Consider the following 24,937-nt stretch of genomic DNA (forward strand, 5'->3'; position numbering starts at 1 on the left):
AGCCCTGTGCTCCCTTTCTCTACGTACACCTTCAAAGGGACGTCCCCTTTCTATGACCCAGCGGTGGTGCTGTCCTCCATGGTACCTGACCCGGAGTGACCCATTATACCCAGTCGGGCAGCCCACCTCACCAGATTGCACGTGCAAAGGCTCTTACCTACTCGAGTGGGCCTCTCTCTGTAGGCTGCATCACTGCCATGACTTCTCTTGAGCTAACCACACGTTCCCGGATGTATCAGAAGCCCACAATACCATGGATGGTGCATGCCTGATGTGACCTGCCTCTTATGTTCTGTCCTCATTGTACCCTGAAGGAAAAAAACAGCACTGACAAATCACAGATCCCTGTGCTCTACTCCGTGGTGCCACCACCAACGCCTGCTGACCCTACCATTGGTGCCTTGCAGCACCTAGAAATGACCTTGTGCAAACATTTGGAACAATTTGAGAAACTGTTGCATGCCATCCTGAATACTAAAACGTTGCTCAAAGCGAAAATCAACGCCTTATCCCAGGATGTGATTTGCTGAGGGTAGACCACCGCAAGTTAGCAGACCATGTGGACAAAACAGAATTTGCTCTGGCCTCCATGGGCCGCATTGTGAGTGATCTTCAAGCCCAGCTTCTCATCATGAGAAAGGAGGTGCACTCCTTGCAACACAGCGCAGAGTTCGCGGCTATCGCAGCACAACAACATTCCATTTATGGCCCTTCCAGAGTGAAGTGAACATCCCAGTCCTGAGCTCTTCCTTGAGAACTGACTGTTGGCCACCATGTTGGAGAATAGAGTTCCCAAAGTGTTCTTGGTGTCGTGAGCCCACTGCATCCCAGGCTATCCACCCCTGTCCTAATGCACTGCCTGCCCCCCCATTGCTCGCTTCCTCAAATAGAGGGATCAAGATCTCGTATTGTAGCTTTTCCACACCAATGGTCCTTGGCAGTATGAAATCTCTGCATACCCGGATTTAACAGCTTAGGTGCAATGCCTTTGAGGTTCCTACATGAAGGTGAAAAACTGTTTGCGAGAGCTTCAACTTCACTACGTATTGCTGTTCCCAGCAAAACTCAAGGTTATAGATGGTGCAATGTCCCATATCTTCTCCACTCCCAAGGATGTCTGGACCTGGCTTCATGCGAAGGGCCTCTCAGCTATAGGTTTTGTCTTTCCTCTCTGGGCTATTGAGGGGTCATTGTTTACAGTGCTACCTGATTCCTCCGCTGGTGGGTTGCTATTGGTGGCAACCAGGATGGGGTGCCCCACTGTTCATTGTGCATATCCCCATCCACTCTCTTGATGAAGTCCACACCTTACACACACACCCTGCAATATCATGTATTGATATGGGGCCTGCACGGATGGCTAACCATGCCAAAAGATATTGTATATATGCATACCTGAAGCACCGACTCGCACACATTGCCATTCTACAAGAAATGCATCTCACAGAGCGTGAACTACAAAAGATCCGCGTGAAATGGTAAAGGCAGGTGTAAGGTACTTCCATGTCGGCCTTCGCTTAGTTCGGGGGCTTATTTGGATTGCTCCAGGGTGCCCATTTGTGGTAGATAATCACAAGGAGGACGTGAAAGGGTGATTTATGATATTAGAAGGACATTTTGATGGTGTACCCCTCACGCCAGTGGTGCTGTACACTCCCAACACTAACCTGCAAGGATTCCTGGACTCACTGACACCAGTGTTTTTTCAGAATCTCTTTCACCCGGGGCTGTGATATTAGCCTAGATTGTTCCACTCCCACCTTGCATGCTGCCACTTGTTTTCGTACCACCCTTCACTTTTGCACCTGGATTGCACAATGCCAATTACACAACATATGGCGTCTCGAACATCCAACACCCCGGGAATAGTTGTTACGTCAGGCTACTGCTTGGCAGCCTCCTTGGGGATATTCTGCCACCTGATGAAGTAACTGGTATCAACAGAATCGGAGCTCCGGCCCCTGGAGGTAGGGGTATCAGCTCGCACTGTGATGCTGGCACAACGTAAGAAGAGGGCAGAGGTCGCAGCATGGCCCTGATTGTGGTTGATTTGGACAGGGACCTCTTAGATGTTCACTTCTACTGCCCTCTGTCACTATTGAACCTTCATTGTAAGTTCCTAGACAAAGTCCTAGCGAACCGTCCTCTCCCCATAATCAAGAATCTGGTACATACTGACCAGTCAGGATTTATTCCAGGGCGTAGTACCTTCACCAGCATCTGCCACCTGTTTTGCTTAATTCAAGGCACTCCTGTCAATGCCTCCTTCCAGGTTGCGGTGTCATTGGACATTGAAAAGGTGTTCGACACGTTGAGTTGGGATTTCCTCCTGCTCATCCTTCACTCCATGGGGTTTGGACCAGGCATTCTAGGGTGGATTAACACACTATAGGCCTGATTTAGAGTTTGGCGGAGAAGAGTTACTCTGTCACAAACATGACGGTTTTCCCATCTGCCCTATTTCGATCCCATAACAGCCTATGTAGATCATGATACGGCGGACTGGATATCTGTCACGGTTGTGACAGAGTAACCCATCTGCCAGACTCTAAATCAGACCCTCTACAACTGCCTATCAGTGAGGGTCAAGACTGGCCGGCTGATATCTGAAAGTTTTTAACATACAGCGAGGCACCAGATAGGGTTGTCCGCTATCCCCGCTCATCTTTGCTCTCTCCATGGAACCGCTGGCCTATCATCTTCACCAACCAGCAATAGACTGGGGCATACCAGATCTGAGAGTACATCACGTCATCTCACTATATACAGAAGATACCCCGGTGTACCTACGGGATGTAGATACCTTCCACCAAGATTTCATGCAGTTATTAGATGATTTTGGTGAAAACTTTGGGTTGCGCGTGAACTAGCCTAAATCCTTTGTGTTCCCCTTGGCACCACAAACCGCCATGCAGAGAACCAGTCTCCGGGAAGTCACCTTAAGTGGTGCTATGACACCTTCAAATACCTTGGAATCCAGATTTACCACTCGGAGAGGGACAATGGGAGGGGGATCCATCCGTCTCTTCCTGCCTTTCTGGAGATCGCTGCCCCTTCTTCATGCGGATGAGTGGCATTATCCGAGATGCTGGTGCTCACCCCGTCTCTTTTACTTTTTTACTGCACTCCCCATAGTGCTCCCTAGGAGCTTTTTCTGTGAGCTGCTCGGATTGCTGCTTGAATTAATATTGTGTGAGGGGCACTGCTGAGTTACGCTCATCACCCTGCAGCGTCCTTTGACTGAAGCTGGTCTCAGTACACCCAACTTTGAGTTGTATTATGCAGTAGTAGAACTACAGTGGCTGATGGCCTGGCTACACACCCCAACATGCCCCAAAATGGTGTCAGTTTGTGCAGTACTCTGAGACATACCTATATTCACGTGGTTATCCGATCATCTTACCTGCCCTCACCAAGAAACCCACCAGATGACTGTAGCCCGCACATGCTGGCGCAGATTTATACAACGTAAGGGGTCTCATCCACCATACTCCCCAGCAATAGGGATCTGGAAGTTGTCCCACTGCTGCGTTGTGGCACAGCAACACAATGTTGCCCTTGAGGAGAAGCGGGTGTAGATCAACTGGGGGAACTCTATCATGAGGTCACTATCATGTCCTTTCAGAACATGATGGACACATATGGCATAACCGCTGGACCAATAAGGCACACCACACCATACACCTGGTGCTGCACTCTACCTGGAACGCTGGTGATGATGAACCCTCCATGTCTACTACATTGCATGTGCTCCTCACACATGATGGGATGTATCATGCCATTACCATTCTGTACACAGCTCTTATCTCAATCCCGCTGGAACACGCAATGGGGTACGAGCCAGGAGGGACACGGTGTTACCCGAACCTATCTCAAATAAATCTTGGTTCCGTGTACTCCAGTCGGTGAAAGATGTTTCCCATAACCTCAGATTCTGATTCACGCGGTTTAACTACGTGCACAATGCCTATCTCTCCTCACAGCAGATTAGGCTCATGTACCCCACCCTGATCCTGGATTGTCCTTGTGCCACCTACCGGATGCTGGTTTCTCTCACATGGTATGGAACTGCCCGGTATTACATCCTGTCTGACAAGCTGCCACTGCCACAGTAGCTGAACTTGTTGAGCATTCACTTGAACCAACGCCCAAATCCTGTTTAATAGGGCTGCGAACAAAGGGTGACAGACCCCTCCTCAGGTTTATGATCTGGCCTTTATCCTCGTTAAGAGGCTCATAGCGATAGCATATAATGCGCCCACTCCCTGTTCTACTCCACTGGCTGGCCACACTGCTGACATGGAGAAGAGTGGAAATTGATATCCTCCGGGTTCTCTTCATACGAGGAGACTCACACACTGATTGGCAATGCTGGGACACTTTCCTCTTACATGTGGAGGAAAAGAATTACACATACTTGCCCTGAGATGCGCCATTCGGACTAGCGATTTCTCTCATTTTCATGCAGCTGCCATGGATTGCCTTGCCCCTTGTCATATCCAAACTCTAATGCAACACCCAATACCCTCTGCTTGCCCAACATCGGACCAAACGCAGGCCCCCACCTCCCTTTCTCCTGTATGTCCCTCCCACTGTTCATATGGGCTACCCCTGTGCACTCTTTATATCTTTACCTCCTAGAGCCCCCCCCCTCTGGGCAAATTCTAGCATAGTTCGCCCCTCCCCAATCTGCTCATAATAAACACCAAAACACATAACCGCCTCAGGTGGCCTCCACGGGTCAACCAGTTCTGTTTCATTGTTATTGTGTTTTGCCCACTGTGACACATGCCAAATCATGATATTGTGAACTGTAATAATGTACTTAGGTCCTTCTTAATGTTGTTAATGTTTTACATTTATTACAATGAAAATATATATAATTCACTTGAAAAACCAAAGGTTACAGGGACGTTATAGTTAAGCTCACATTTTACACATATAATACCATAGAAATTATAACTCGCGTCCTTACCATGCACAGTTTTTTCGTCAAATATTTTACTGTAAGTATTACATTGATATTATCAATGATGTTATCAAAGATGTCATGAGTGTCATAATTTGTGGGGTAATTAGCAGTGCATGGCAAGGGTACACATTATAGTTAAGCTAGGGCATGAGTTTAAATGGAGTCCCAAGGAGGGCCAGGTCCCGGAGGCATTGAAATGATCACTTCCACCGGGCTTTCATCAAAAACATTGTGGGGTGGGGTACCCGGCTGCCCTTCAGCTCCGGGGAACACCGCCTTCGCAGGACTCCAATGAAAAACATTGCAAGGGGGACGCCCGGTCTTGCAGCCTCCCCAGGGCTCTATTCAAAAACATTGCAGGGGGGGCGCTCGGCCTGCCCGCAGCCCCAGGGTCCTCAACCCCCTCGAGGCTCAAATGAAATACAGTGCTTTAGCAGCTTCTCTAAGTGACAGCACTGCCGGCTCTCACAGGAGGTGGGGAGCTGGCTGGGACCACAAGGGCCTTCAGGTTCTCCCTGCAGTGTAGTCCCCAACATTGTCAGTGGGTGCCTGGGGGGGTACCCAGTTCACATGGCCAGGCCCCGTGGAATGGGGTCCCTGGGTCCGAGATTGGCCTGGGAAGGGGGGGGTTTCCACAAAAAAAAAATATATTTAGGCTGGGCCTCAGGGGGTGGGCTCTACTGGGCTGAGAATGGCCTGGGGAGGGGGCCCCGTGGCCACCCTCCCCAAAGATAAATAAATATTTAGGTTGGGCCCCGGGTATGGGGTCCCTGGGGCTGAGATAGGGCTGGGGAGGGGCACCGTGCAGCCCCTCCTTCCTCCCCCCAAAAATTAAATATTAAGACCTGGGGAGAGGAGGCACGCGCCCCCTCCCACAAAAAAATAAATTTTAGAAGTAGGACCCCGGGGGATGTGGTCCCCGGGACTGAAATCGGCTGAGGAAGAGGGGCATGTGGACCTGCTGATCTGTGGCCAACTACCGCTGTGCAAGGCCAAAGGCTGTGCGCAGCGTGAGGTTGGGTGACTATAGGGGTTGTCTGCGGGCCCTGTGTCCAACCACGGCCATGCGTGGTGGTGGTTGGATTAACATATAGTAATGAAAATTACTTTACTTTAAAAAAACAGAGAAATTCACTGAGAAAACAAAGGTTACAGGGACGTTATAGTTAGGAGATAGAATTTAATAAAACATAGAAATTTAATTTAAAAAACAAAGGATTAAGGGATGTTATAGTTCACATATTAAACGTACAAAACCATAGAAATTCACCTGTTATTTCAAGTAACTATAACTCACGCCCTAATGTAACTAAAACTCGCACCCTAACGTAAGTATAACTCATGCCCTCGCCATGCACTAATAACCCCATAAATTACAGCCCTCATGACATCTTTGATAGCATCATTGATAATGTCAGTGTAACATTTGCAATAAAATTATTGATCAGGTAACTGTGAATGGCGGGATGCAAGTTATAGTTACTTTAAGACACGAGTTATATTTACTTGAAATAACTGTAACTATAACAGGTGGATTTCTGTGGTTTTGTTTGTTTAAAATGTGAGCCTAACTATAACATCCCTGTAACCTTTGGTTTTTAATTGAATTTTCATGTTTTTTATTTTTTTAATTTTATTTCCTAACTATGACCTCCCTGTAACCTTTGTTTTTTTCAGTGAATACATATATATATATCTCACCAGTAGGTTTTATAGTTAGGACCTAATTCCCATAGACAAAGCATTTTTTTTTTGCCAATAACTTTGCTGTTGTTTGATGAATCTTCACAATTTTTTTCAAAAGTGGTATGCTAAACACTTCAGCTGCTGTCTTCAACATTTCGGGGTGATTCATCAAGCAGGGCTGAAAAAAAGCGGGGGCCCAAAACATGTGTTCCCCATGCAGTTTTCCATCAATCAATCAGTGCATTTGTAGAGCGCGCTACTCACCCGTGAGGGTCTCAAGGCGCTAGGGGGGGGGAGCTGCTACTGCTCGAACATCCAGGTCTTGAGGAGTCTCCTGAAGGTCTGTTGGTCCGTGGTCTAAACGTAGGTGGATGGGGTGGGTGTTCCAGGTCTTGGCAGCAAGGTAGGAGAAAGATCTGCCGCCGGTTGTTGTGCTGTGGATACGTGGAACGGTGGGGAGGTCGAGGTCGGCGGAATGGGGCTGACGGTTCGGGGTGTAGAAGGTGAGTCAATCATTGAGGTATGCAGGTCCGGTGTTGTGGAGTGCCTTGTGGGCGTGGGTGAGGAGCTTGAATGTGATCCTTTTGTTGATGGGGAGCCAGTGTAGGTCTCTCAGGTGGGCTGTGATGTGGTTGTGGCGGGGGATGTCGAGGATGAGGCGTGCGGAGGCGTTCTGTATCTGTTGCAGTCTTTTAGCCATGTCCAACATTATTTTGGACATTGCTACAGCCCGAACCACTTAACAGAATTTCCCCAAATTTAGCAGAAATATGGAGCTTGATCCAGAAAGATTTCTTTTGTGATTTGGTGCAAATCTGTTCAGTAGTTTTGGAGTTATTAAAGAAAAAAGAAATATAGATATGTGGGTGGAGCTTAAGTACAGGTCTCACGGTGATATCTTTTTAGCTGCCAGCACTTCAACCAGGAAGTGTTGGCAGCCATCTTGGGACTCGGATTCAGCCAAGTCCCAAGAAAAAAACAGGTAAAATTTGAACTTAATTTTCACTTTCCTCTCCTGCCACCTCACTCGCCCTGCAGTGTCAGGATTGGTCTGAGTGGTTTGGACTGCCACTCAGACACATCCCTGGGGCCTGTGTAGTTTCTCCAGCACACAGCCAGGCTGGAGAAACCGAAGTGCGCATGTGTGTAACGGCCGTCTTAGTCCGCTAAAACACACATGCGCACTTAGTGCACACAATTCCTCATCCCCCTCCCATTGCTTAGCCCTGTCCCTCCCTTCACATACTGGCTGAGCCAGAAGCCGAAAAATAAAACGATATTCAAGTATTGTTTGATTTTTCTGATGCTGGCTCTTAGCCAGTGCGTGAATGTTGCGGAGGAGCCGCCCTTGAGGAATCATAGCACTGTTGGGGGCTAGAATTCACAGAAGGCTTGTCACCGGTTAAGGACTGTGTGCTCACGAGACAGGTATTATTGATTTCGTAATTTACGCACTTACTTCTAATATATGTATACAAATTACTGTGTGCTAGATCTACTCCGGTCAGCATTTTTCTATCCACGACTTAGTCTGTGGCAAAACGCCGTTTATTAAAGGAAACATTAAAGGAAAGCAAAGTGCACCCTTAGCAAAAACAAGTCTTAGCAAATGAAAAGGGGACGTTATTCGTAAATTTGAATCCACCACAACCAATACAGTACGCGAAAAGCAAGATTAATATTTGAGAGATAAGAGAATTAACAGTACAACGGAGTACCTGATATTGCTCATAAAAATATTTAGCTAATGTTGGGGTCGGAAAATATATTCATGCTGAAAATCCTACAAAAATCGAACCAGAGCATATTTTTCTAACGGAAATAGCATGCAATACAATTTCTCTAGACGTTTCCTTATTTTGGGCAAACAGATAAAATCTGTGGAATTAGTATTCTTTGCACAACTGACCTCTGTAAAATTATTTTTTATTTCTGTGCATTTGCTGATTGACAAGAAAGGTAAATTGCTCCTAGTTCCCCTCCAAACAGAAAAGCATGCACAGCTTCATATTATTTATTGCGAAACATTATGTTACATAAAACTGTTCTTGTGTCTTTGTATGTTTGGAGTAAAGGAAGTAACAGAGAAGCACATACTGTGAAGTAAGACTTCTCAGCTGAGACGGTTCCTGCATAGGGGCAGAAGGGTGTTGACTCATTGCTTTGATCTGCCACCCACGTAGCATTTATAAAACACGATTGACGGGGCTTCATACCGCGGCAGGACTGGGTTGCAACAGTGCTTAATTTGTGAATAAAAAAGTTCCAGCGCCCAAAGCTATCCTCCGAAACACGTGACTGTCTCAATTAAATGTGCCAGTACTAAATACTGAGGCAGCATAATCCTAAAACCATCTCGGTCCTCTTGAATCTATTTGCAACCACTCCCTTTCCCTTTCTGTTTACAGCCACTCACTCTTGCAGCTTTCGGCCTTCTCCCTTTGTGACGCTTTCTCGTTTTTCTCTTCCTCCGCCTTCCCATATGTGTCAATTGGTCGCAGAAAATGCTTGAGGCAGAAAAATGAGTACCAGGCCTCAAAAATAAGCGCCGGTGCCCCGACCGGAAACCACAGGCTCAAATAAAGCACTGGGTTACAATTGTATTTTTAAATAGCATTACGAAGGAAGGGGGCATAGCAGTTGTTATGGAATGCTGCATCACTGTATAGTTGAAGTGTGCATGACAGACTACATTTCAGACTTTGGTCCATATTTATACTTTTTTAGTGCCGCATTTGCGTCATTTTTCGACACAAAATCGGCGCAAACTTTGCTCCGCTTTTGCGTCAAGAAATGACGCAAATGTGGTGCTAAAAAAGTATAAATCTGGACCATTGTTCTTTAAACACAGTTACCTATCTATCTCACAATAAAAACAACAGGAGAGCGTTCAAATGACATTTTCTAATCACTTCATGTACCATTGCTGCCTCCTAATTGCTTCCTCATACCTCATAAATTCTTTAGCTGAGTTAGGAGTAATCATATTTAGAAGTTCACAATTAAACAGGCATGCCTTGGGAAGGATTCAGTGAAAAATGCTGACGTTGATTGCTACTAGAAATGTGCACACAAAGGAAGCTGTCATAACGTGCTGCCTTATTTCACAATTAGAGGGACCACGGGTGGTTCAACCACCAAGCTCCTCGAACAATCCCAAATGTGCAAACTGTCTTTGCAGTTGGCGTCGCTGTGTGTATGTGTGCGTGTGCGTGCGCGCGCGCGCAGGCTTTGCTTGCCTTCCTTTTAATGCTTCTTTGAGGTGACAGTGCATGCAAGTAAGGCACTTGCAGCCGCAGTACTGGACAGGCACACAGTGCCAAACTGTTATGCAATGAATGTGCAAGTTAAAGGACACTATTGTATGCATGTTGTAACTGGGTAAATTATGACAAAAGGCTAAATGTTATTCATCATTTCCTTAAGTTCTTTAATATAGTAAGTACAATTTGCATTTGCACCCCTTAAGACTTAGGTGTGTTTGGGATTACGCTAATGTAAAGCCCATCTGCAATCTTTTGCCTGTGCATGAATGCAAAGACAGTGGCCCTCATTTCAACCTTGGCCGTCGGACGAGGCCGACCGCCAAGGCTGAACCGCCAGTCGGCCACCCATGCGGCCGGAAAGCTGCCGGCCGCATTTGGACCTCCCCACTGGGCCGGTGGGGATGTCGGCCGTAACATTGCAGCCGGCTCCTAATGGAGCCGGCGGCAATGTGGTGGTGCGGCGGGTACAGCAGCACTCGTCGCGCTTTTCACTGTCTGCCAGGCTGGTGCCGTTCCGTGACAAAGGCTGGTGCCGAAACGCGTTGGATTCTTTTGCTGAAATTAATTATTTTTTCACTTCGGGGGTGTCCTGGTTCTCCTGGTATGACAAGGGAGTGATAAAGGATATATATATTTATACAGGGAGTGCAGAATTATTAGGCAAATGAGTATTTTGACCACATCATCCTCTTTATGCATGTTGTCTTACTCCAAGCTGTATAGGCTCGAAAGCCTACTACCAATTAAGCATATTAGGTGATGTGCATCTCTGTAATGAGAAGGGGTGTGGTCTAATGACATCAACACCCTATATCAGGTGTGCATAATTATTAGGCAACTTCCATTCCTTTGGCAAAATGGGTCAAAAGAAGGACTTGACAGGCTCAGAAAAGTCAAAAATAGTGAGATATCTTGCAAAGGGATGCAGCACTCTTACAATTGCAAAGCTTCTGAAGCGTGATCATCCAACAATCAAGCGTTTCATTCAAAATAGTCAACAGGGTCGCAAGAAGCGTGTGGAAAAACCAAGGCGCAAAATAACTGCCCATGAACTGAGAAAAGTCAAGCGTGCAGCTGCCACGATGCCACTTGCCACCAGTTTGGCCATATTTCAGAGCTGCAACATCACTGGAGTGCCCAAAAGCACAAGGTGTGCAATACTCAGAGACATGGCCAAGGTAAGAAAGGCTGAAAGACGACCACCACTGAACAAGACACACAAGCTGAAACGTCAAGACTGGGCCAAGAAATATCTCAAGACTGATTTTTCTAAGGTTTTATGGACTGATGAAATGAGAGTGAGTCTTGATGGGCCAGATGGATGGGCCCGTGGCTGGATTGGTAAAGGGCAGAGAGCTCCAGTCCGACTCAGACGCCAGCAAGGTGGAGGTGGAGTACTGGTTTGGGCTGGTATCATCAAAGATGAGCTTGTGGGGCCTTTTCGGGTTGAGGATGGAGTCAAGCTCAACTCCCAGTCCTACTGCCAGTTCCTGGAAGACACCTTCTTCAAGCAGTGGTACAGGAAGAAGTCTGCATCCTTCAAGAAAAACATGATTTTCATGCAGGACAATGCTCCATCACACGCGTCCAAGTACTCCACAGCGTGGCTGGCAAGAAAGGGTATAAAAGAAGGAAATCTAATGACATGGCCTCCTTGTTCACCTGATCTGAACCCCATTGAGAACCTGTGGTCCATCATCAAATGTGAGATTTACAAGGAGGGAAAACAGTACACCTCTCTGAACAGTGTCTGGGAGGCTGTGGTTGCTGCTGCACGCAATGTTGATGGTGAACAGATCAAAACACTGACAGAATCCATGGATGGCAGGCTTTTGAGTGTCTTTGCAAAGAAAGGTGGCTATATTGGTCACTGATTTGTTTTTGTTTTGTTTTTGAATGTCAGAAATGTATATTTGTGAATGTTGAGATGTTATATTGGTTTCACTGGTAATAATAAATAATTGAAATGGGTATATATTTGTTTTTTGTTAAGTTGCCTAATAATTATGCACACCTGATATAGGGTGTTGATGTCATTAGACCACACCCCTTCTCATTACAGAGATTCACATCACCTAATATGCTTAATTGGTAGTAGGCTTTCGAGCCTATACAGCTTGGAGTAAGACAACATGCATAAAGAGGATGATGTGGTCAAAATACTCATTTGCCTAATAATTCTGCACTCCCTGTATATATATATATATATATATATATATATATATATATATATATATATATACATGTACACATACACACACTACACACTCCCAACCACATGGGAGACATGCACTCCAGTGCAAGAAATCCAAGGTCAAGCGTAGGGATGCAAAGTTTATTGGAGTGCAAACACCTTGCACGAAAAACAACCTGACATATTTTGGCGTTTAAAATGTCTTGGTCACAGGTAAATCCTCAGTGTACCAAATACCAATAAAAAGTGTACAATAAACAGATGTTGGCCTTATTGGCTTAGTGTGCATCTACGGGAAAACATATGTAAACATGCAGCAGATCATACATTTCTGATATATTACCATCACTATGGGGATGTAAGTAAATAATGAAACATCACAAAGTAAACAAATGGCATGCCAAAGAATAATCAGTAAATTAAAATGAAAGGAACAGCCTCGACATGTCGGTTTCAGCCACGCTCGTTAGGTGCATAGCTATATCAATACATTAGTGAGTGCGCCGTTCAACAGTGCGTACCTGCTACATTTGCGAGATTGAAATTGAATTGTACATTCAGTTAAAACCACAATCCAGTCATGTGTGACTTGCAAATGTACAGAATAGTATGGATGTATATTCGCGATATATTGTGACCCTCATAGCACAAAAACATTAGCTATCCTCTCTTAATATCACAGTCACAAGACTCGTGCCTAAGCGGGCCGCATGTAAGCATAGGTATGTTTGGTGAGGTAGGCATTACCTCGGCCTCAGACTACCACTGCCAGGAACACCTCCTCTGCAGATCTTTCTTAGCATCCATCTTGAGGCCACCAGAGGAGGCCTGTGCACTCCCCCTAAGACATTCTTCTCTTTCTCTGTAGGAATGGAAAGGACATGCTATCTCTGGTGACAGTGGAGAGCGCCTTCCGGACCTCACCATCCTTAGCGACCTGCTGCAAGGAGGACCCTCGGAGCACGAGAGTAAGGTGAGCAAAAACACTTGTCCGGAGGTTCTTTGGAGGCTGCAGGCGGTAACCTGCTGAGATGGAGTTAGTTGCTTTTATGTCGCCCATATTGCACACTGATTCTCCGCTGGATCCCAGTTTCCTGGAGGATCATTCAATTCAATTTCGTCGGCGATATTTACTGCTTTTCTTTTATTTAGTGTTAACTTGTCTTTTCTTCTGATGCCTCATTGTAAAGGCTGGTGGGGAGAGTGGTGTTCAACCTGCCACAGTGAGAGCAATGTGATTGTTTGATTCAAAGCAGGGAAGGCAGACTGGCATTGAAAGAGAGTAGGGATGGAGCTGGTGGGAGCGCGGGTGCATGTTTTGGGGTGCTTACAGTAAGGCTGCTTCCTCCGTGGCTCCTGTGATCCTGGCTCTGGCGTCTGCACCTTCATTCCAGCTCTCCACCCGAGAGACACCAGTCTCTTGCCGTCCATTTCCCTGACTTTTATAATGCGAGAGATTACTCGGGAACCATAGGTCAATCACTGCTTATTGACAGATGCAGCCGAGCACTCTTCTTTGGCCTTGTTTGCCATTACTGCCTCGAGGACACCCGACCAAGCAGAGTGCAAGAGTTCCAGGGACTTCTATAATCCATTACTGGGTCTTTAGGAGATGCTGGGGAGCATGTGTAAAATGCTGATTTTCTTAACCATGAATACTTTAGTATTCAAATAAATCAATAATACAGGACAAGTGATCATTTTGCTGGGGGCTGCCGTTATGCAAAAAGGCGAGGCAACCACGAACATATTTTCGATTGGTTTTCACAGAGAACATACACACAGAATAGAGTTTGGGGATCTTTTGAGACACAGTGCAAGAAGCGCTCCACATTTTTGGAGCGGTGTTTGGCTTCTGGATGGGGGGATTTGGTACCTTTTGTTTCCTTTTAGGGCCAGCGCTGCCAGAAAGATGGATGAAGTAAGGAGAATTTGTAGAGGGTATCTCAGCCACATATCTTTTTTCTTTGCTGTCCACAAGTTACGCCTGCCCGCTGAGCACACGGGTCCTGTGGTTTTGCATGCACACCTACTGATCTACTCAGAGTAGAGTGCAAGCTAAGTAGAGGTTGAGGGAGACCCCAGCAATTTTAGAATGCTGAGGCATAAGTGGACATGAAGAAACATAACAAGGTTGCTAAATAAGAACAAGTGCATCTGGTAATTGCCAACAGGTACTGCAATGAGCTCCCATGGAGTAGAGAAGGAAAGTAAACCTTTGACAGTTTTCTTTCTCAGGGGAGAAAAGCATTTGTAATTGTGGTAGACAAACATGATTTTCACTCAAAGCGATCGAGCAGGACACAGTATAGACCCATGTGTTTTAAACCTTGTGCTTACAAACAACATAAGCAACAGGGTTTAAACGGGTATTTCTGACATACAGAGGCAAGTAGAAGTCATGTTCTGCCTCCTCCCAGAATGTAAGCCCTAATGAAGAATGAGTCCAATGGATTCCGCCAAAGGGTTCCAGGGTATGGAAGGTGCAAATAAAGATCAAAGTAAGAAGGAGAATCCAATGATAAATCTTACGACCCTCAGAGGCAGAGGCCTGTGAGTTCTCACCTAAATTTGGCTCAAAATAGTGGCTTTCACTGTCACATTTCTGCTTATCCCTGGGATTTTTCCTTAAGGAGAACTTGGGGTAAGCTTCCAAATGCAAGGAGAAGAAGAAAATGAACAGAAAAAGATGAAAAGGGAGCCCAGTGGAACATGGTGGTTCCCATAGATAAGTCAAGGTACAAAACTCTCTAGAGCAGTCTCTGATGCTGCCTTAGAGGCGATCCAGTGCATAATACCACAATAGATTTCAAAACCTAACCAAACATCATCAAACAAAGCAACATTCTGGAATGCCTATAGGTGGTGACTAATAGTCATGCTGGACCAGGTCAAGAGAATTTTACTTTTTCTCTCCACTAAACAGCCTCTTTAAGTCCTGTGAAGAACATACAGGGGGTCATTCCGACCCTGGCGGTCATGGACCGCCAGGGCCGGGGACGGAGGAAGCACTGCCAACAGGCTGGCGGTGCTTCTGGGGCAATTCTGACCGCGGCAGTAAAGGCGCGGTCAGAAAAGGGGAACCGGCGGTTTCCCGCCGGTTTTCCCCTGCCCCAGGGAATCCTCCACGGCGGCGCTGCAAGCAGCGCCGCCATGGGGATTCCGACCCCCTTCCCGCCAGCCTGTTCCTGGCGGTTTACACCGCCAGGAACAGGCTGGCGGGAACGGGATGTCGTGGGGCCCCTGGGGGCCCCTGCAGTGCCCATGCCACTGACATGGGCACTGCAGGGGCCCCCTAACAGGGCCCCATTCAGATTTTCAGTGTCTGCAAAGCAGACTCTGAAAATCACGACGGGTGCCACTGCACCCGTCGCACACCAGCAACTCCGCCGGCTCCATTCGGAGTCGGCTTCATCGTTGCTGGGGCTTTCCCGCTGGGCGGGCGGGCGGCCTTTTGGCGGTCGCCCGCCCACCCAGCGGGAAAGTCAGAATGACCGCTGCGCGGTCTTCTGGCGGTCTCTGCCCGGCGGGCGGCGCCCGCCGCCCACCGGGGTCGGAATGACCCCCACAGTCTGGCGTCCACCTGAAGGCCACAACGACTGAAAAAGTAACAGCTGACTAGTGTGTTGCTGTAGCTACATCAGAAAGAAGATCTGAAAGGTAGGAGGCAATGTTACAATGATAGGTACAAGATCGATGAGCCGAGATTTCTAGCAACACAATACAAAGGTAAAATCGATGGGAAAGCATCTATGCCTTCTGTCAGCAACAAGAAGACCCAGGACCTTATACAAGACATGAAAATGCGTGTTTTTACAAATGTGCATAATCCCAAGAAGTAGTACTCAGAAAAAGCTTTGGGCAACAAGGGGTCAAGACAGACAAGGTGTGTTGAAGTTAAACGATTTGAGAATAGTAAAAACAGTGATCCATCATCAAATGACTGCATCACTGCTTGATGTGGTAGCGGGAGGTTTTTGAAGAAAATGTGGATAAATAAGGAAAGTCTCAGGTCTAAACATGATCATCGACCCACCATGATTTGTGTGAGGCCATTTTGCTTGACTCACACAGTGAATATAATGCCTAAAGATCCTGTGATTAGGACCTGCGTCAGGGCAATTCATCCCTCAGGGTCAAGACTGATTTGCATATGGCTGGGTCCAAACTGGAATGGCATGGGCAGCAAAAAAACGATGGATTAAACCCAGATCTGTGACTGGGGGTGAATGTTTGACAATGTTCAGCATTCCGTCCATCACTTGTTGTTTTTGCATTTGTCGCCCTAAGTGGGAAGGGTATGCCCAGACGTGGGTCCCGTGCTTCCCATGCCACTGGATTCAAGCTAGCCTGGCTGATGAGGGGTGAAACCCCGAAACCGGTCCCAGGATGCTTGTTTCCAGTCCAGGGAAGACCTGGCCTAGCAGTTCGGGCTGGACTGTTCCCATGGGGAACAGGGTCAAGACTGATTTGCATATGGCTGGGTCCAAACTGGAATGGCATGGGCAGCAAAAAAACGATGGATTAAACCCAGATCTGTGACTGGGGGTGAATGTTTGACAATGTTCAGTATTCCGAATTTGTGGTACCGGGTTTAGCACTGATGAGAGACCTTGGAGCACCACACCCCGTTGTAGGTAGGCTGCTAGTAGTCTTCACAATATGTTTTGCACTCCCCAACCAAACTCTCTTTCACCAGCAGCTAACACAGTGCTGGTACTTAAGGGTTTGTTTGCACTGTCTTTGCTGCCTTTATGTGATTTAAAAATGTTATGCTATATAACTGTATTCATAGTTGCACATCACACATCTACCATTTAAATGAAATCCCAGGTATAAGCAGGGAGAAGGGCTCATAAATTTATTTAAAATGTGTCTGACTTTATATTCAGCCGACCCTGCTTGAGATTGTGTGCTGGATTTATATGATGTAGGAGTTGTTTTTTGATATCTAAAACTAGTCACGTTAGTCTGATGTCATGCATTTTTTAGATCTGGAGCATGTGGATTTTAAGGTACGACTCATGGTTTTTGCAGTGGCAGCTGCCAGTCAACAGGGTGACGGGACAGGGCACAGGGGAGGGTGAAAAAATCCACTTAACTTCGAGGGGAGATGTGTTTGTCTTCCCTCCATCCTTTTCCTCTTCCAGGCTGCGCACAGGCTCCCAGCCAATCATGATGTTGCTGTCACAAGCATGATAGCAGCGTCGTGATTGGTCTGAGTGGCCTGCTTCACCACTCAGACCAGGACTGGGAGCCTGTGCACGTTCTCCATTCAGCTGTGCAATACAGCTGGGTAGAGAACATGCAAAGTGTGTACGTCTGTTTGGCCGGCTCAACACGGCTGCCGAAACCTACATACATACTTTATGCTGCAAAACCCCTCCTACAGCCCTCCTCCGGCCAACCCCCTCTAGCCCAGCCTTGCCACATCCCTTAGTCCCAGAAAAAAAAAATATGATAATATCATGGTGTTATTATCATTTGAATTTTCCTTTCCTCACAATCCATTGGGGCGACGCTGCTCTGCCTTAGCGGAGGAGCCGCCCCAGAGTTTTTGAGGTATAAAACAACATGTTTTAGAAAAGCGTCTTTGACATATAAAACTATACATTATTTTGAAACATAGCACAATCAACTTTTGACAAATTTTGTATAAGCTTGTGAAATTTAAAGTGCAGATGAGTTTTCAATATATTGCAAAAGGTTTTGGCGCTGGGGCAGCCCAATTTTAAGTATAGAACTGAAAGAGTTTGAGATCTAGCCTATAGGGTTTTTCTTTTGAGGTGAAGTGCAATGGTACTACAAATAATATTGAGTGATGTCATATCTGTTATTCCGATCGAGTTTTCTGTATAGTAATCAAGGTTCAAAACCCTGCATCACAGTGTGATACCAGCAAACAGAGTAACAGGAAAGTGGTAAACATGCCACGACTAGTGCAGTCGCTCTGTTATCAAGTTAAGGTAATGCTGAGCAGTCCACACCCAGGAGAGGGTCCTATAGAGTCTAGACTAAAGTTAACTCTGTTGAGACTTTGTATAGCGTTGAATGGATTCTCATAGCTAAAGGGCTATTTGACAGGGTTCTAGAAATCAGAACCTTTGAGAGGTCTCCATTCCCTGCTGGCTTCAATCTCAAAGTGGTCAGTTAGCTTGGTTCTAGGTTAAGTTGTCCAGGCATTTGCCTGCAGGAACAGTCTTTACCCTAGTGGAAGCATTTAATAAGGAACGCAACTAAACAGGCACTCTTTTCCAAGAAAGAAGATCAGTGCTTTTTCATGGTTCCTCTGTACTCAAAAGGGAGCCCTTAACACCTGCCATTCTTCTGCGACACTATACAACACTATACATGTAGAGTGTGAAAAGTTACACTTCCAATTATCACTGATACTAGCTGGAAATGTGGCAAAGCTACTTATTATGCAGATAATAAGGTCATATTAAGGAAGAGTTAGGTTTTCCTCCCCGCTGTAACCGTATGTGTCTAATCTGCATAATGCATTACGTTTAGCAAGCTTTTTTGGCATAAAAGCACTTGCGTAGTAGATTGTGGGGCTTCCATTTGCATTTTTGAAAGCATGTCCTTTCACTTTTACATTTTCTGGAAATAAGCAAAACTAGCCCCAGTAATGTACCTTGCATTCACTGAACTGTGTTCTTTGGTAGGAGATCATTCCGTGCATAGAACTGTCTCAAAGACGCTGAACTGCTCATTGTTAAAGATCATGTTTGTAACAGCTTGTTTGCATAGTTGTAGGTTGGTGGTATTTTTATAGAGTTAATCTAGCCAAAATGCAGCTGACACTGTACAAGGTAAAAGACAACAATATAACAAGAAAAGATTTAAGCACATCTGAGTTCTGACAGTGGAGCTGGATTGGCCCTTTCTGGTGATGTAGTGTTCTTTAAAGAGCTTTGTCTTTGTCTCTTTCCTAAGCTGAAACAGATTTGGAGCGGAACTGATGGATGCAGGGACTGCATTTTAGATCCTAAGGGGCACAAAATGGAGAATGTCCGTTTCCTTGCTTTTTAATTTCTTGCACTTCTTTGTCTCCAGGCTGATAGCTTTTGCATACAGGAGAACCAAAATCACTGAAGGTAGTGAGTCAAATAGGTGGGGGTGTTGGTCATGACTTTACAAACGGTGCCACTTATTTTGAAGATGATTCCAGATGGCAAGTGACAGCCAGTGGAATTCCATCATGGTGGGGCTGATGTGGTCACATTTCTCCAGGCCCTTAACCCCTTGATTCCTGAGGCTTTTTCTTCCCAGTGCTGATCCCTTTTTTGACTATTTAAGGTACTTTGCACTTAGGCCTCCATAACTCTTTTTCCACATAAAGTTGCCATGCAAAATTTGCATTCCTTTTTCCCAATTTCCTGGGGTTTCTAAAGGTACACAGGGTTTGTGGATTCTCCTGGAGGGGACATAGAAAACAGGCAAAATAAAGCTAAATCTTGAGCTTCTTGGGAAAAATAGCAAAGAAGTCCTCAAAAAAACTGTGTTTTTCCTAAAATGGCATCAACCAAAGGTTTACAGATTGCACAACTTTCTACCACAGAAATGTGATAACAGTGTGTGATCTGATAGAGGCTTCTAGCAGCAGATTTCTTACCTTAGAATTTCTCCAGGTGTCAGACTGGATCTGGAAGATTTTTCATGAGAAGTACCACTGCATACCAGTAGGTTGTGTTGTTCGGCTTTGCATGCAATGTCAGCATTGGAAGAAACATCTGGAGCACCAATATAGGTGTCATGCCAGCGCGCTGACGTTAGTTATTTTCTTTCAGCACCAGCCAGCGCAGATCGGAGAAGAGCTACACAGTCAGTCAATTCTTGACGTAACTTTTTTTTACATTTTGTCAAATCTTTTATGGGGTTTTCCTTCTGGTGTGGTAGGGTTGTCACCCAAGAAGGCAGACTTCAAGCCCTGTACCACCTGTCATCGACCGATGTCAGTATGTCAGTGATGGACCCAAATCCTGTTTGCCTTTGGTGCCTCGAGCGTGACCACGACCTGAAGTTGTGCTCCGTCTGCATGCCATGAACCTGAAGGCCTTGAGGGAGCGATCTTTCAAGCTCCTGGCGACCTGGCATGCGACGCCACAACATTCCAGGTCCTGGTCGAGAGGAAGGACCTGGGAGTGGTTGTGGGGTCCGAGATCCTCATCCCACTCCAAGTTGTCAGGCCACTCAGGTGAGTCGATTCACAAGAAGAAGACGTTGAAGAGGTTTTCACTTCTCCATGTCTGTTGGCTGATGAGACAAGGTTCTATCTGCATTCGAGGCCTGGCTCCACGGTAGAGCCTGTGCCTAGGCCAACATACCTAGTATGACTGTGTTCCAATATATAGTGAAGAACCTAAAGACTTGATCTACCTTGTTCGTCTTTCTCCGGAAACTAGCTTGTAAATCAGATAGTACTTTGTTATCTTCAATCCACATTGATAATTTGTCCAATCTACCCCACTACATTCTTCCCCACTCTATCTCACTCCACTCCAATCTTGACTCCACTCCAATCTATACAACTCCACTCCACCCTAACCTACCCCAAGCCACTCTACCCTAATCTTCCCCACTCCAATCTACCCAAGCCAATCCACCCACTCTACCTCACTTTACTCTAACCCAATCTACCACACTCCGTTCTACTCTACCCAATCTTCCCCATTCCACTCCATTCCAATATACTCCACTCTACCCCATTCTATCCCACTCCAATCTACCAATTTCAATCCACCCAATCCACCCCATTCAACTCTACCCCAGTCTACCACACTCATTTCTACTCTACCAAATCTACCTCACTCCACTTCACTCCAAAATACCACATGCCACTCAAATATGCCCCACTCCAAAATGCCGTACTACAGCCCAATCTAACCCACTCCGCCCTACTCCAATCTACCCCATTACATTCTACCACAATCCACCCAATCTATCCCACTCCAATCTACCCCACTCCACTCCCCCTCCACCCTAATCTACCCCACCCCACTCCAATCTACTCTTCTCCGCTCCAGTCTACCCCACTCCACACCAATCTACCCCAACACACTGCATTTCAATCTTCCCCAATCTACCCCACTCCACTCTAGTCCACCCCAAAATATATCACACTACAATCCAAACCACTCCACTCCATTCTACCCCACTCCACACTGTTCTACTCTGCTCCACCCCCAGTCTACCCCACTCCACCATTCCAATCTACATGACTCCAATCTACCCCAGTCTACTTCACTACAATCTACTCTACTTCAGTCTACACCACTCTACCCCAATATACCCACTCTACTCCACTCTACACCACCTCAATGTACCCCACCATTCCAGTCTTCCCCACTCCACACCACTTCAATTTACTCAAATCTACTTCACTACAATATACCCCACCCGCTCTACCCCACTCAAATCTACACATCACTGCTCCAGTCTATGCCACTCCACTAAAGCCTACCTCAATCAACCCCACTCTTCCTGATCTACCCCACCCCCTACCGACATTTATTCCACTCATCTGTTCCTCAATCTACCCTTATCTCCCCTGCTCCTATCTACCCCACTCCAAACTACCCCACTCTGACCTAACCCAATCGACTCCAATCCAATCTACCCCCACTCTACCCCAATCTATCCCAATTTATTCTACCCCACTCCAATCTAACATGCTAATGTACCCAACCCCGACTCCATTCTACCCTGCTCCACCCCACTACAGTGTACCCCAATCTACTACACTCCAATCTATCTACCCCCTCCACTCTCCCCAATCTACCCCATTGCAATCTAGAGCAATTTACCCCACTCTTATCTACCTCAGCCCACCATACTCCACACCAATAACTTTTAGACATGCTGAACATCAACCACACAGGTGTTCAATATGGCTAAAACACATTGCCAAAAGCGCTCTAAAAAGGCGAGGCCTATTGGCTTTACCATTGCTTGTTTATATATTGGCACAATTTCAGTCCCGCAGCAAGAGTTTGGAATTTCAGAACCCTCTAAGATGCTGTTACTAAGTTTGTTCATATAGGGGCCCCAGGTATGGAGTTCTGACACAAACAAGCTCCCTGGAATCTTGTCTGACCCAGGAGCCTACCTCTAGCAGTATCATATAGAACTTCATAGTTTTTGTCAAGCGTGATTACTGGCAGGGTCAAATGTTTTCAAGGAATGTACGTTTCTGAGCCAGAATTATTTTGAGGTACATTTTTTGCTTCGGTGTACAGTCCTTGAAAACGGTCTATCTAACCTTGAGGTTGTGTGCAAATTTCTACCTTGGCTATTGCCTGGCGAATACTGTGTGCTATTATGTGCCAGAATGTGCTATTATATTGGGCGGCTCCTTCGCAATAGTGAAGGAGCATTGCCCCCCTGACTAAGAGCTGGGAGCTGTAAAATTGATGATATTTAATTATTGTTTTGTTTTAGAGCTGCTGGCTCAGCCAGCAGCATGTGCAGGGAGGGGCGGAGCGAGGCTGGGCCACGGGAGGGGACCAAGGGGGGGGAGGATGAGAGAGTGCACCTAAGTGTGCATGTGTGTTCGGCAGTCCGTCTTAGGCTGGCCATATACACATGCTCACTTAGGTTTCTCCAACCCGGACGTGTTGAACAGCCAGGCTGGAGAAACTGCACAGACCTGACGGTTGTGTCTGAGCAGCAATCCAAACCACTCAAAACCAATCCTGATGCTGCTTTAATGCTAGGTTTAGCATGAAAGTAGAGCACGGATTGCTGGGGAGCTTGTGCTGATGTCCCAGTGAATGCTGGGACACCAAAAGAGAAGAGGAGCACGAGGCTGCCAGCAGGGACTGTGAAGGTACGTTTTTTTTAAAATATATTTTTTTATTCCCTCCCACGCCCTGTCCCCACCACCCCACCCACCCATGCCCTTGAGATCTGCGACAGCCCCCACTGGCTATTATCCCCTGTTTTGGCAGCTACCATTAGATCTTGCCATACGTCCTTGACCTACTCAGCTCTTCCTTTCACTTGCACAACTTTATAGGTTTTGCTTGCAATTTTTATGGTGTTCTGATCCTTGCTCTTAATTGCATGAACAAGTGCAGTTTTGGCCTCTTTGCAGTTTTTTATTAAACCACAAATTTTTACCACCGCCCATATTTTTCGACTCCTTATATTCTTGGGTGATTAGGGTTTTTATGTCACCTAGAAGTTTCTCCTGTACAATCAAGGAATCACTTGGGATAGTTACTTGCACAGTATGTTAGACTTAAGACCACTTCAACATGTGTTTGTTGTTTGAGGGTCATAGCTCTCCAGTTTCAGTGGGAGTCATTCCAGTTTAACTATCCATTATTTAGCCCTTCATTGCAGATGAAGTGTGTTGTGTTCACGGTCTGTCCTCTGGAGCACAGTCATACCCTTACCTTAGCTTGGTTGATTGCTGCTTTAATAATACATATGGGAATGCAAGGGCTTAAACAGCAGCTCTTAAGTTGACTTCTATGAGAAATAGTTTCACTTTCGCTGTAACTAGGTTTCCTGGAGCTGGCAGTAGGTTGCCTTGTTTGTTTTGGAAATGTATTCATTGAGAGAGAAGTTGGTGTCTAGGGTGAATTAAAATCACTTGGCACAGGGTAAAAGTTGGGGTCTAAATCAGTGCAGGTTAATTTAATTGAGCCAGGTTTACACTAATTTTTGTTTGATGTTCTTAGTGAATAGCGGAAATTCTGCCTTGATCTGGTTGAGATTCAGATATGTGCTAGGTCTGGATGAGGTGCAATCAGTGTTTAAAGATTTGGATGTCTGGAGGGGAGGAGACTTTCAAGTACATTTGTTGTTAAATTTGTTGGTGTATTGGTGAATTTTGATGTTGTTATCAGTGACTAGAGTGACTTTATGTGTATGTTGAAGATGGCAGTGGATACGATGGAACACTGGGGAGCTCCACAGGTGATAGGGATCTTCTTGGTCCACTAGCTATTTATATGAAGAAGCTGATGTTGACTGGATAAGTAGGAGAGCAACCAGTCAAGTCAAGCTTGTATTTTTATGTGCAGTAAACTTGTCCCCTCCAGACGGTCCCAGAACCAACTTATATTGCTGAAGGGTTAGAGTCCAGAAAACTCTATTTAACCAAAATTGTAAGACTGATGTTTCCCCCATCAGAAGTTGAAATGGGACCACATTCTAAGACTGAAAATTGACTTCCATCAACTCTTCTAGCTTGTATGTGGACCTCTACTAACATCCTAAGCATGGAGGTTGATCCATGATAGCATTCCGGGCTTGGATGATGAGCTTTGCCAACAGTCTAACATCCTGACTATGAGTGCCCAGAAGGGTGGCGTGCTGTTCATTGAACTGGTTAAAATTTTATACTCTGGAGTTTGAAATGTAACCATTGCAATAAATAGCACATACTGAAATTTGAGATCTGAAAAATGTGGCATAACATTTAGATGCTGGTGTTCTCTGCACTTCTCAGGGCTTACTGGGTCTTTCCCAATGTTAATTTTCTCCAGGTTTGACCTGCCAAAGTTTATAGGTGGAAAAATCTGAAGGCATGGTCTAGATTGCACCACTTATAATTGCAATTTCTGAGCAAATACGTGGGTAGGTAGTTAGAAAATTATTTTATTAGTTCATAAAAACCATAAAAAGAACACATCAAAAGAATGCAGGTACATATGTCAATTTGACCTAAAAGCGTGCAAACAATAAAATATAGACAGTAAATTAAAACTGGGGCGAGCCCCTCTTAAATAGAGACAGAGAACCCAAGTACAATTAGAGCAAAAAACATATGTTTTTTAAAAAGGCAGACGATTTGTACTAAACTGA

General features: G+C 45.8%; 1 protein-coding gene across 2 annotated transcripts in view; it reads left to right on the forward strand.

The window, feature by feature from the left end:
• The window catches only part of ARHGEF25 (Rho guanine nucleotide exchange factor 25), a 728,124-nt gene that overhangs the window by 424,707 nt on the left and 278,480 nt on the right, over nucleotides 1–24,937 (forward strand). For both annotated transcript variants that reach the window (XM_069230834.1, XM_069230833.1), the window contains one exon: nucleotides 12,987–13,091. In XM_069230834.1, the coding sequence (XP_069086935.1) occupies nucleotides 12,987–13,091 (105 nt within the window). The remainder of the gene's footprint in view (nucleotides 1–12,986; nucleotides 13,092–24,937) is intronic.

Source organism: Pleurodeles waltl, chromosome 4_2 (genome assembly GCF_031143425.1).
Source record: "Pleurodeles waltl isolate 20211129_DDA chromosome 4_2, aPleWal1.hap1.20221129, whole genome shotgun sequence".
Taxonomy (NCBI): domain Eukaryota; kingdom Metazoa; phylum Chordata; class Amphibia; order Caudata; family Salamandridae; genus Pleurodeles; species Pleurodeles waltl.